At 42.6% G+C, this 13276-nt stretch overlaps 1 protein-coding gene across 9 annotated transcripts in view; it reads right to left on the reverse strand.

Moving 5' to 3' along the window:
- LOC144593628 (intersectin-2-like) overlaps nt 1-13276 on the reverse strand; it is a 143343-nt gene that overhangs the window by 84975 nt on the left and 45092 nt on the right. For 7 of the 9 annotated variants that reach the window (XM_078399496.1, XM_078399492.1, XM_078399489.1 and 4 more), the window contains 4 exons: nt 13156-13219; nt 11250-11413; nt 4018-4218; nt 1507-1603 (listed from right to left, as the gene is read on the reverse strand). In XM_078399496.1, the coding sequence (XP_078255622.1) occupies nt 1507-1603; nt 4018-4218; nt 11250-11413; nt 13156-13219 (526 nt within the window). The remainder of the gene's footprint in view (nt 1-1506; nt 1604-4017; nt 4219-11249; nt 11414-13155; nt 13220-13276) is intronic. The other 2 variants (XM_078399493.1, XM_078399494.1) reach the window with 2 other exon arrangements.

Consider the following 13276-nt stretch of genomic DNA (forward strand, 5'->3'; position numbering starts at 1 on the left):
GGGAAGCTAGAGACAAAATTGCAGGCGCCCTGGCTGAGAGATACAAAATCATTATTGGACACAGGTGAGGTCCTGGAAGACAAGAGGGTGGTTAAGGGTGTGCTTCTATTTGAGAATGGGTGCAAGGAAAAGCATGGCAGCTATAGACCAGTGAGGCTAACATCTCTGTTAAGCTAGTTACCGGAGAGGATTCTGAGGGATGAAATATATTATGCATTTGTATATACAGGGGCTGATTAGGGATAGTCAGCATGGTTTTGTACTTGGGTGATCGTGTCTCACGAATTTGTCAAATCTTTCAAAAAAATATCCAAAAAAGGGTGACGATGGCAAAGCCATAGGCGTTGTCTATATGGACTTCAGCAACCCACATGGTACGCTGCTCTGGAAGGTTAGATCACATTTGATCCAGGGAAAGCTAGCCAACTGGATAGAAAATTGGCTACCTGGATGGAAGCAGAAGGTGACGGTTAAAGGTTGTTTATCAGGCTGGAAGCCTCTGACTTCTGGTGTGCCTTCGGAATTGATGCTGGGCCAATTGCTGTTTGCGATTTATATCAACGATTTAAAAGAGAATGTAGAAGGCATGATAAGTAAATTTGCAGATTACACTGAAGTGGGTGGTTATCAAAAATGACAACAGGAAATTGATCAGTTGGGAATGGGAATGGTTAATGGAGTTTAATGCAGGTAAGTGTTAGACGTTGCATTTTGGGAAGTCAAATCAGAGGAGGACATTCACAGTTAATGGTAGGACCCTGGGGAGTGTGTAGAGCAGAGGGATCTAGGGATGCTGGTACATAAGTACTTGAAAGTGGCATCTCACACACACATACATACACATATATTATTTATATCCATAAGAAGGCTTTCTGTATAAAAGTTAGGATGTTATGTTACATTTGCACAAGACATTGGATAGGTTGCATTTGGAGTACTGCGTTCAGTTCTCATCGCCTGCTACAGGAAGGATATTGTTAAGCTGGAAAAGTGCAGAGAAAATTTACCAGGATGTTGCCAGGACTTCAGGAACCAAGTTAAAGGGAAAGGCTGGGCAGGCTAGGACTTTATTCCTTGGAGTGCAGAAGGCTGAGGGGTGATCTAAAAGAAGTGATGAGATCACAACGAGAATATATAGGTTGAATGCAGTCTTTTACCCAGAATCGAGGAACCTAATACCAGAAGACATAGGTTTATGGTGAGAGGGGAAAGATTTAATAAGAAACTGAGGGGCAACAGTTTCACACAGAGGTTGGTGGGTATATGGAACGAGTTGCCGTAGGAGGTATTTGAGGCAGGTACCATAACAACATTTAAAAGACATTTGGACAGGTACATGAATAGGAAAGGGTTGGAGAGTATGGGCCAAATATGGGCAGGTAGGACTAATGCAGATGGGGCATCTTGGCCAACATGGGCGAGTTGGGCTGAGGGCCCTGTTTCCATGTCCTTTGACCCTAACAATATAATCATGAGAAAAATGTTCTAATAACATTCTGCTTGTACCTGCTGGAACCGAGATCAATCAGTGACTGTGCCTTGTGAAGACCAGAGCCTCCAAATCCTGCCATTGTCTGTCTCAGAGACCCAGCATGAGGAAGCGCTGAAAATATAAATACCATGGCATTAAAAATACAAGGTAACACAACAGTAGGCTCCCTTCCTTTTACATGGCTATCTTACAATTTTACTATATACTAAATGTATTTGCTCATTATACTAAAATGGGGAGCAATTGTTAAAGTAACCTACATGGAAACATAGAAAATAGGTGCAGGAGGCCACTCGGCCCTTCGATCCAGCAAGATGAGAGGGGATCTTATAGAAACATATAAAATTATAAAAGGACTGGACAAGCTAGATGCAGGAAAAATGTTCCCAATGTTGGGCGAGTCCAGAACCAGGGGCCACAGTCTTAGAATAAAGGGGAGGCAATTTACAACTGAGGTGAGAAAAAACTTTTTGACCCAGAGAGTTGTGAATTTGTGGAATTTGCCACAGAGGGCAGTGGAAGCCAAATCACTGGATGGATTTAAGAGAGAGTTAGATAGAGCTCTAGGGACTAGTGGAATCAAGGGATATGGGGGGAAGGCAGGCACGGGTTATTGATTGGGGACGATCAGCCATGATCACAATGAATGGCTCGAAGGACCGAATGGCCTCCTCCTGCACTTATTTTCTATGTTTCTATGTTAAACACAAAATATAAACAATAAAAAAAGAAACAATAAATATAAAAATGGTTACTCTGCTTTTAATTCTCCCATTTAACACGTGACCAAAATAGCACTGCTGCAAAAACTTGGGGTATCAGAAAACCATCTTATTGGGTGATAATTGATAAAAATCATAAGCTTAATCAGAATTTGGCTTATATAGAGTTATTTAATTGCAAAATTAATGTAATCTTTCTTGTATAAATTAGCCTTATGTTTTGATGAAATCCTGCTTGAAAATGTCACAAAAAAAGGCAACAGACATATCTGACATTTTTCTCTGTAAAAACATTTATTTTTGCTTCATCTCATTATTTTTGGTATACACCATGATCTATACTACTTAAAATACAGGATATGAAACAATGGGAATATTACATTAAAAACAGGAAAATAACCTGGACATTTGGAGACCTTCAGTTTCACTAAGTGCTGTATTTACGGAAACACCCAATATATATATATATATATCTATATATATATATATATGCACACACACACACAGAAACATATACATCACTATGTATTTTCAGTTAGCTTCATACGAACAAGGAATTTCATTGCACCCCTGGTGAAATATCATGTCATATACCTTCTTTACTTATGTTGCCACTTTCAGAGAACTAAGGACTTCCATCTCAAGATTCCGTTGTACAAAGGACCTGCACTTTACTGTCTTCTTTTCTCTTTCATTTGACTTTCAAAAGTGCAACACCTCACAAACGTCTGGATAAAATCTGCCATTTCTCTGCCCATATTTCCAAATGATTTATATCCTGCTATATCCTTTGACAACCTATTCACTATCTACAATTCCACCAATTTGTGTGTCATCTGCGAACTTACTTATCACTCCACCTGCATTTTCATCCAAATCATTTATACATATTACAAACACAGGACCCAGCACTGATCCCAGCAGAATGCCACGGTTCACAAACCTCCAGTCAGAATAACATCTCTTCACCACTATGCACCTCCTTCAACGACCAAGCCAATTTTGAATCCAATCTACCAAGTCTCTGTGGATCCCTTGTGCCTTAATCTGCTGGATCAGCCTGCCACAAAGGATATTGTTGAATGCTTTTCGCTCATCAATCACCATTATCATCTCCTCAAAAAACACAATCAAATCTGTAAGACATGACCTTCCCTCCACAAAGCCACGCTGATGATCCCCAGTAGGGACATATCTTTATGCAAGCTATTCCTATCCCTAAGAATGTTCTCCAATAATATCCCTACTACCCACGCAAGGCTCACCAGCTCATTTTTTTCCTGATTTCCCCATTTTGCCTTTTTTAAACAAGAGAAAATTCTTGAAATTAAAAAAATTGACAATGATAATGTTAAAAGTCTAGTCATTCTTCCTGACCCTCATTTATCTTGCTCTACATAGCCTGATTTTTTTTGCTAAATTTCATTCAGCACTAAAACAAAAAATAGGATGGTTTTGATTTTTGTGAAATGATGGACTTTGAATCAGCAAGCTTCATGGTAGCAACATTCATTGGTTATCAACAGCTCGGGAATGTCACATTATAGCTCTGGTAGTCAAATTTAGTTCACAATCATCTTGAAGTGTTTGTTCACTCCAAAAAAATTGCACTGGGACTTGTTAATAACTGAGTCATAATTGTGATACTCAACACAAGCACTTGCATTTGTAAACAGGTCAACCCTTGTTTTTAATGTGCCTAACCTGAATTTCTCAAAAATTCAAAATAAAGGTCTAGGAAGAGCAAATGAAAAAACATGAATAAAATACTCAAAGTGTTATTATAGAACTTGTCATACTTACTTGCAGAACTCTGTGCAGATACAGGCTGAATGAGGACAGATGTACCATTTGCAAAGGCTGATGGACTAACAGCAGGCACCAGGGGAACTGACATATTCAGAGGTGGCAAGGTGGACACTGATGTCAACGATGAAGTGGGAGCCAAGGAAGTAAATGAAGGCATGTTTGGTGGGACAGACAGATTTGGCAAACTTCCCATTCCTATGTTTGGAATTTAGATATGAACAATTTGTAAATTGGCAATAAAATAATTAAAATGCAATAAAATTTGTTTAAATATTTTATAAAGCAAACAGAAGTTGATATGTAGCTAAGAATGAAGTACCTTGAAATGAAAAGCACACTGTTCATGGTTGTCAATGGGGCTTCAACAAAACAACATGCATTCATACATATAGTGTCATTAACTTAGCAACATTTTCCAAATTGTTTCATAAGGCAGTTATCAAAAGCTGATGAAACACTGAACAAGAAGGGGACAGGGTTGGCTGAGAGAGAAACAAAAATAGAGAAAGAGAAGGAGGAAAGAGAAAAAGATCTAATCTTTGGGAGATGGGAGACGTGAAGAATACAACTTACCCTGGGAATTTGCAAACAAGGCCAAGTTACTGAAGGCTAAGATGCTGAGGAGATTGTAAATTCAGAAATTTACATAAGAAGTCAAAATTGGAAAAAAAAGGTTTTAGAGTAGATAACAGAAATGTTCATGGTTTGTATAAAATTCTGAGGTTTAAATCAGTTGATGGACCAGGGGTGCAGCTGGCTGTTCAACAGTTGGTGCTGCTGACTCACAGCTCGAGCAATAGACAATAGGTGCAGGAGTAGGCCATTCGGCCCTTCGAGCCAGCACCACCATTCAATGTGATCATGGCTGATCATTCTCAATCAGTGCCCCGTTCCTGCCTTCTCCCCATACCCCCTGACTCCGCTATACTTAAGAGCTCTATCTAGCTCTCTCTTGAATGTATTCAGAGAATTGGCCTCCACTGCCCTCTGAGGCAGAGAATTCCACAGATTCACAACTCTCTGACTAAAAAAGTTTTTCCTCATCTCTGTTCTAAATGGCCTACCCCTTATTCTTAAACTGTGGCCCCTGGTTCTGGACGCCCCCAACATTGGGAACATGTTTCCTGCCTCTAACATGTCCAACCCCTTAATAATCTTATACGTTTCGATAAGATCCCCTCTCATCCTTCTAAATTCCAGTGTATACAAACCTAGTCGCTCTAGTCTTTCAACATATGACAGTCCCGCCATTCCAGGAATTAACCTAGTAAACCTACGTTGCACGCCCTCAATAGCAAGAATATCCTTCCTCAAATTTGGAGACCAAAACTGCACACAGTACTCCAGGTGCGGTCTCACTAGGGCCTTGTACAACTGCAGAAGGACCTCTTTGCTCCTATACTCAACTCCTCTTGTTATGAAAGCCAACATTCCATTGGCTTTCTTCACTGCCTGCTGTATCTGCATGCTTCCTTTTAATGACATGCACTAGGACACCCAGATCTCGTTGTACGTCCCCTTTTCCTAACTTGACACCATTCAGATAATAATCTGCCTTCCTATTCTTACCACCAAAGTGGATAACCTCACACTTATCCACATTAAACTGCATCTGCCATGCATCCGCCCACTCACACAACCTGTCCAAGTCACTCTGCAACCTCATAGCATCTTCCTCACAGTTCACACTACCACCCAGCTTTGTATCATCTGCAAATTTGATAATGGTACTTTTAATCCCTTCAGCCAAGTCATTAATGTATATTGTAAATAGCTGCCGTCCCAGCACCGAGCCTTGCGGTACCCCACTAGTCACTGCGACCCATTTATCCCCACTCTTTGCTTTCAGTCTGCCAACCAATTTTCTATCCATGTCAGTACCCTACCCCCAATACCATGTGCTTGAATTTTGCCCACTAATCTCCTATGTGGGACCTTGTCGAAGGCTTTCTGAAAGTCGAGGTACACCACATCCACCGGCTCTCCCCTGTCAATTTTCCTAGTTACATCCTCAAAAAATTCCAGAAGATTAGTCAAGCATGATTTCCCCCTTCGTAAATCCATGCTGACTCGGAACGATCCTGTTACTGCTATCCAAATGCTCCGCAATTTTGTCTTTTATAATTGACTCCAGCATCTTCCCCACCACTGATGTCAGACTAACTGGTCTATAATTTCCCATTTTCTCTCTCCCTCCTTTCTTAAAAAGTGGGATAACATTAGCTACCCTCCAATCCACAAGAACTGATCCTGAATCTATAGAACATTGGAAAATGATCACCAATGCGTCCACAATTTCTAGAGCCACCTCCTTAAGTACCCTGGGATGCAGACCATCAGGCCCTGGGGATTTATCAGCTTTCAGTCCCATCAGTCTACCCAACACCATTTCCTGCCTAATGTGAATTTCCTTCAGTTCCTCCGACACCCTAGGATCTCTGATCACTAGAACATCTGGGAGATTGTTTGTATCTTCCTTAGTGAAGACAGATCCAAAGTACCGGTTCAACTCGACTGCCATTTCCTTGTTCCCCATAATAAATTCCCCTGCTTCTGTCTTCAAGGGACCCACATTTGCCTTGACTATTTTTTTCCTCTTCACATACCTAAAAAAGCTTTTACTATCCTCCTTTATATTATTGGCTAGCTTACCCTCCTACCTCATCTTTTCTCCCCGTATTGCCTTTTTAGTTATCTTCTGTTGCGCTTTAAAGTCCCAATCCTCTGGCTTCCTACTCTTCTTTGCTATGTTATACTTCTTCTCTTTTATTTTTATGCTGCCCTTGACTTCCCTTATCAGCCACGGATGCCTCTTACTCCCCTTAGAATCTTTCCTCCTCTTTGGGATAAATTGATCCTGCAACTTCTGCATTATTCCCAGGAATACCTGCCATTGCTGTTCCACCATCTTCCCTGCTAAGGCCTCCTTCCGGTCAAATCTGGCCAGCTCCTGCCTCATGCCTCTGTAATCCCTTTTGCTATACTGTAATACTGACACTTCCGATTTTCCCTTCTCCCTCTCAATTTGTAGAGTAAAACATCATGATCACTGCCTCCTAATGGCTCTTTTACCTTGAGTTCCCTTATCACATCAGGTTCATTACACAACACTAAATCTAGAATTGCCTTCTCCATGGTAGGCTCCAGTACAAGCTGTTCTAAGAATCCATCTCGGAGGCACTCCACAAACTCTCTTTCCTGAGGTCCATTACCAACCTGATTTTCCCAGTCTACCTGCATGTTGAAATCTCCCATAACCACTGTAGCATTACATTTGCGACATGCCAATTTTAGCTCTTGATTCAACTTGCACCCTATGTCAAGGCTACTGTTTGGGGGCCTGTAGATAACTCCCATTAGGGTCTTTTTACCCTTACAATTCCTCATTTCTATCCATACTGATTATACATCTCCTGATTCTATGTCACCCCTTGCAAGGGAGTGAATATCATTCCTTACCAACAGAGCGACCCCACCCCCTCTGCCCACCTGTCTGTCTTTTCTATATTTTGTGTACCCCTGAATATTCAGTTCCCAGCCCTGGTCCTCTTGTAGCCATGTCTCAGTAATTCTCACAACATCAAACTTGCCAATGTCTAACTGAGCCTCAAGCTCATCCACTTTATTTTTTACACTTCGCGCATTTAAATACAACACTTTAACTTCGGTATTCACCTCCCCTCTCACACCGGTCACAATTGGCCCTGACCTTACTCTCTTATCCCATCTAGAACTTCCCTTCCCATTTATTCGAGAGTCCTTTGCAATTTCTCCTGTATTCGCTTCCCCTTTAACTCCATCTTCATATTCCCAATTTGTCAACCCCTTCCCCCCCCCACTACTTAGTTTAAACCCACACGTGTAGCACTAACAAACCTGTCTGCCAGAATGTTGGTCCCCCTGCTGTTAAGGTGTAACCCGTCCCTTTTGTACAGGTCACCCCTACCCCAGAAGAGATCCCAGTGGTCTAGAAATCTAAATCCCTGCTCCCTGCACCAGCCCCTCAGTCATACATTCATATCCCCGATCTCTCTGTTCCTGCCCTCACCAGCACGAGGTACAGGCAACAGTCCAGAGATAACCACCCTCGACGTCCTACTTCTCAGTCTTCTTCCTAACTCTCTAAACTCACGTTGCAGTATCTCCTTCCTCTTCCTCCCGACGTTCTTTGTGCCCACGTGCACAACTACGTCCGGTTGATCACCTTCCCCCGCTACGATGTTCTGAAGCCGGTCCGTGATGTCTTGAACCCTGGCACCAGGGAGGCAACAGACCATCCTCAAGTCCCGCCTGCCGCCACAGAATCTACTGTCCGTACCTCGGACAATGGAGTCACCCACTACTATGGCTCTTCCTGACTCCGGTCTCCCCGGTCGAGTCTCTTTGCCTGGATTAGAGCCATCAAACTGTCCGCTGCTCGGACTGGAAGCATCTTCTGCCCCAACAGCTCCCAAGAGGGTGTACCTGTTTGCAATGGGCACAGCCACCGGGGTCTCCTGTATGCCGGTCGCATGCAGAGCATCGGTAACGTTTGCATATTCTTCCTATGATCTGTTCAGAATCACACAGCACAGGCTTTGACCCAACTTGTCCATGCCAACCAACAAGTCCCATTTAAGCTAGTCCCATTTGTCTGTATTTGGCCCATTTCCTTCTTAACCTTTCCTATCCATGTACCTGTACTAGTTTTCTTCCCATGCCCCAAAAACATGCAGATAGGTTAAATGGCAACTGTAAATGACCACTTAGTTCAGATAACTGACAAACAAACCAAAGGGAACTTAAGGAGCATGTGAGGCAGAATAAGTTGCAGGGGTACAGGAAACTAAGGGGAGAAATTTGTGACATTTGTTTACAAGAAGCCAGCGCGGACTTAACCGACTCAATTATTTCTTCTGTATCACAATTAAGTATGAATTGAAAGTGGCAAAGCAGCAAAGGGTGCAAGATAAGTTGCATTTGGTGTGCACCATTATGGAAAGTCTCATGTACAGCAGTTTTAATGAACTAAATATTACCAAAGAGGAAGATAGAAGCTTGGAATTTATAGGAATTATCTTGTGTGTGGTATTAAAAAAGCAAGGATAAAGGCTTCTGCAGCAAGTGGGTTAATTGTAGAGACAGTGTGAAGATGGAAGCAGAGGATGTAATGCATGGAGTCATACAGCACAGAAACAGGCCCTGCAGCTCAACTCGTCTATGCCAACCAAGATGGCCCATATAAGCTAGTCACATTTGCCCATATTCAACCAAAATGCCTCTCAACCCTTATCCATCTACCTGCCCAAGTGTCTTTTAAATGCTGTTACTATACCTGCCTCAACAATCTCCTCTGGCTATAAACCTGTTACTTATAACTCCCAGTTATCTGGACTACACTTCCCTCCACCCTGTCTCTTGCAAAGAAACTATTCCCTACTCTCAATTCCTCCATCCCCACTGCATCTGCTCCTAAGATGAGACTTTCCAGTCTGACTTTTGAGATATCATCTTTCTTTAGCAAATATGGCTTCTCCCCTCAAGTCATAGATGGACCCTTCACCCACATCTCCTCTGTATCCCATTGTTCTGATTATGCTCACCCTCCACCCAGACGGAACAAGGATAGAGTTCCTCAGGTCCTCACCTTTCACCCCTCCAGCCTCCGCATCCCATATATCATCCTCTAATATTTCCATTACCTCCAATGTAATCACACCATTTGTCATATATTCCCACCTCCCTCTGCTTTCTGCAGAAACCGCTCCCTCAGCAATTCCTTGGTTCACTCATCCTTGGTTGACGAGTCTACGCATAATTTCGACAATGTGAAGTGTTGTAGAGCAGAGGGACCTCAGAATACAAGTACATGGTTCCCTGAAAAGAGCATCACAGATAGGCAAGGTGGTGAGAAAGGCTTTTGGCATGCTGGCACACTCCAAGTGCTGCCTTACCAATGTCTTGTGCAACTACAATGAAACATCCCAACTGCTATATCCAATGCCCTTACTGATTGAACGCCTTTCTCACCACCTTGCCTACCTGTGATGCTATTTTCAAAGAACTATGTACTTGTACTCCTATGCCCTCCAAATAAGCACACCAACACTCAACACCTCTACTTCCTTAGAAGGTGTGGAAAATTAGACATGCCCACAAAAATCTTCACCAAGTTCTACAGATGTTTCGTAGAAAACATTTTATCAGGATGCATCACAGCATGGTTTGGGTACAGTTCCCTCCAAGAGAGCAAGAAATTGCAGAGTCTGGGATGTAGCGCAGACCATCGCACAAGCCAACCTCCCTTCCATTGACTCTATCTACACCTCACGCTGCCTCAGCAAGGCCACCAGCATAATCAAGGACCCGTCTCACCCCCTCTTCTCTCCTCTCCCATCAGGCAAGAAGTGCAGAAACTTGAAAACGCACACCTCCAGATTCAGGGAGTTTCTTCCCGGCTGTTACCAGGCAATTGAACCATCCTCTCACCAACTAGAGTATGGTCCTGACCTCCCATCTACCACATTAGAGACCTTTGAATCGGACTTTATTTTGCACCAAATGTTATACCCTTTATTCTGTGTCTGTACACAGTAGACTGATTGATTGTAATCATGTATAGTATTTTTGCTGACCGCAGAGCAGACAACAAAAAACCTTTTCACTATTCTCCAGTACACGTGACAATAATAAACAAAACCAAGTCATGAACCCCACAGTTCACCGTCAAAGTCCTATCCTGGTTTGACATTTGTGTACATGGAGAATCAGGATCAAATAAAACCCCAAGGTCATTACTGTCTGGTTCAACTTATGACAGTGAGATAACTGAATCAGTGGCTAGGATACAGAACTTATAGTATAGTTAATGACGGATCATTAACACCTTGTAACTGAATGATGACAGACCAGTGAAATTTTGCAAAATGAGCATTGAAACTATACCAAATGCACTGGAACGTCATTACAGAGAGAAAGCACCATCTAATCTTAAAATGCAGTGCGGATGAATATTGTTTCCAATATAATTTTTAAAAATCTATTCACATATATAAATAAGGATTACAGGATATTAAAATTAGATGCAAATCACATTTCTTCAATTACACACACATTCTAACCAGAAGACGATACTCTCAATTCAACACAAGTGTACCTTTCAGAAGCCTATATATTTAGAATTGTGAGAACATTACACAAAATACTGTAAGTATCCTAGACTTTGTAACCTACTCTATTTTACCTACCAAATCTTGCAGAGTTCAAAGGTGAGGGGATTGGGGGCTGTTTCATGACTAGTGGAAGAATGGTAGGAACTGGGTGACCTTGAAGGGTTATCTTGATTAGTTTCATTGCAATGGAGAATTCCTGCTGGTCCATCATTCCATCCTTGTTCAAGTCGGCAATGGTCCTGAAAAGGAAATAAATAAGCAACCAGATGTCTTCATTGAATTCTGGACATCATACACTCAAGTACCACAAAAATAATACCGTGGTGCTTGTTCAGTACAGTCCAATTAGATTTGACATGTCACCCAAGTATTGTTCAAAATCCATTCTCGTCTCAAGACTAATTTTAACTGTCAAGATTCAAGAGATCAAGATTCAAGATAGCTTTATTTGTCATCCAATATTGGACGAAATTCAGTCACCCACAGTCCAACAATAAAAGCATTAAATAGGCATTAAAATTACACAACCCCCAAAACACACAAAAAAAGAAACATCCATCAAAGAAACATCCATCACAGTGAGTCTCCTCCAGTCCTCTCCTCACTGTGATGGAAGGCCACAATGTATTTCCCTTCTCCTGCCGTCTTCTCCCGCAGTCAGGTTGTTGTGGTTGCAGGTCCGCAGCGGCCCGAGCCTAAGGCGAGTCCCAGCCGCTCCCGCAGCCTCCGAAGACGGCCGGCTCCGCTGATGATAAGTCCGATCCGGGGCGGGCGAACACGCTGCTGCTGTTGCTGCACGTCGGGGCGGTCGTGGCTCCCGACATTGAAGCCCCCGCCCAGCAGAGAAATATCCCGCGGCATATCTTAGGCCGCGCCTGACGGTGAAATGTCCGCGACCCAAGCCCCGCGACCCTGGGACGGGTGAACACGCTGCCGCTGCCGGAGCTCCCGATGTCGGCATCCACGCGGCCCGAGCCTAAGGCGAGTCGCAGCCGCTCCCGCAGCCTCCGTGGACGGCCGGCTCCGCTGATGGTAAGTCCGGTCCGTGGGCTCAGCGAACCAGAGCCCTGGAGGCCGCCAGCTCCAGGAGTTGGGCCGATGGTAGGCCGCAGCAGGAACGGAGACAACACCCAGAAAACAAAGGTCGGGTCTCCGTTCGGAAGGGACACCTATTTACAATTTTACAGTTCCCCCCCTCCCCCCCACATACACACATAGTACACAAACACAAAAACACGACATCACAACTACAATTAAGACAAAAAAAACAACAAAAACACAAAGACAAATGGACCGCAGGTAAGCCGCAGCTGCTATGGCAGCGCCGCCATTTTGCATCACAAGTGGTATTGACAATATATACGGCATGCCAGGGTAGCAATTAGGTTTTATTTTACAGATGTCCATAAGTCGATTTTGTCTATAAGTCGGAAAATATACAAAGATCACAATATATCAACGCTCCATGGTATTGCAGTGAGTGGTATCAAAAAGCACATAAAACTGATAAGAAAGAAAATCACTAAACGTTTGGAGGGGGAGAAAACTAGTTCTGCCATTCATAGGAATGAATGTATAAACATATGTTGGGTTTTGGAATATAATATTTTGGCAGCTTATTCATACAAGATGGACATTTGTAACCCAGGGATGGTCTGTACATTAAAAATCAACTTTTTAATTAAAAATCTTTTTAATTAAAAATCCGACGATTTGTTTTGGTAGTTCCTGAAACTGCAGACCTCAACGCTTTTCCTGGGTTATTGGTTCCAACAGAATTACTGCCAGAAAATCTTGTTCTAACTTGGTGATACCCTTAACCTCTCGCCACTATCTTGAAAACCCTTTTGTAGGACTAATCATTGTTTTAACGTACTAGGTTATGGTCCATTTTTTTCTAGTTTACTGTTAAGATAGGTTAACAGTAACAAATAAGTGTTCAAAGAAGTATGCTAATGTCAGTTCTACTTTCTATACTTACCATATTTCAGCCAGCACTAGCTTTGGTAATCCAGATTGGAGAAAAAAAGTACGAGCTTGCTCACCTGTTTAACATTAAAATAAATATGTTTGAATCAAAAGCCATAGTATTAAATAGCATC

Source organism: Rhinoraja longicauda, chromosome 5 (assembly GCF_053455715.1).
Source record: "Rhinoraja longicauda isolate Sanriku21f chromosome 5, sRhiLon1.1, whole genome shotgun sequence".
Classification (NCBI taxonomy): Eukaryota; Metazoa; Chordata; class Chondrichthyes; order Rajiformes; family Arhynchobatidae; genus Rhinoraja; species Rhinoraja longicauda.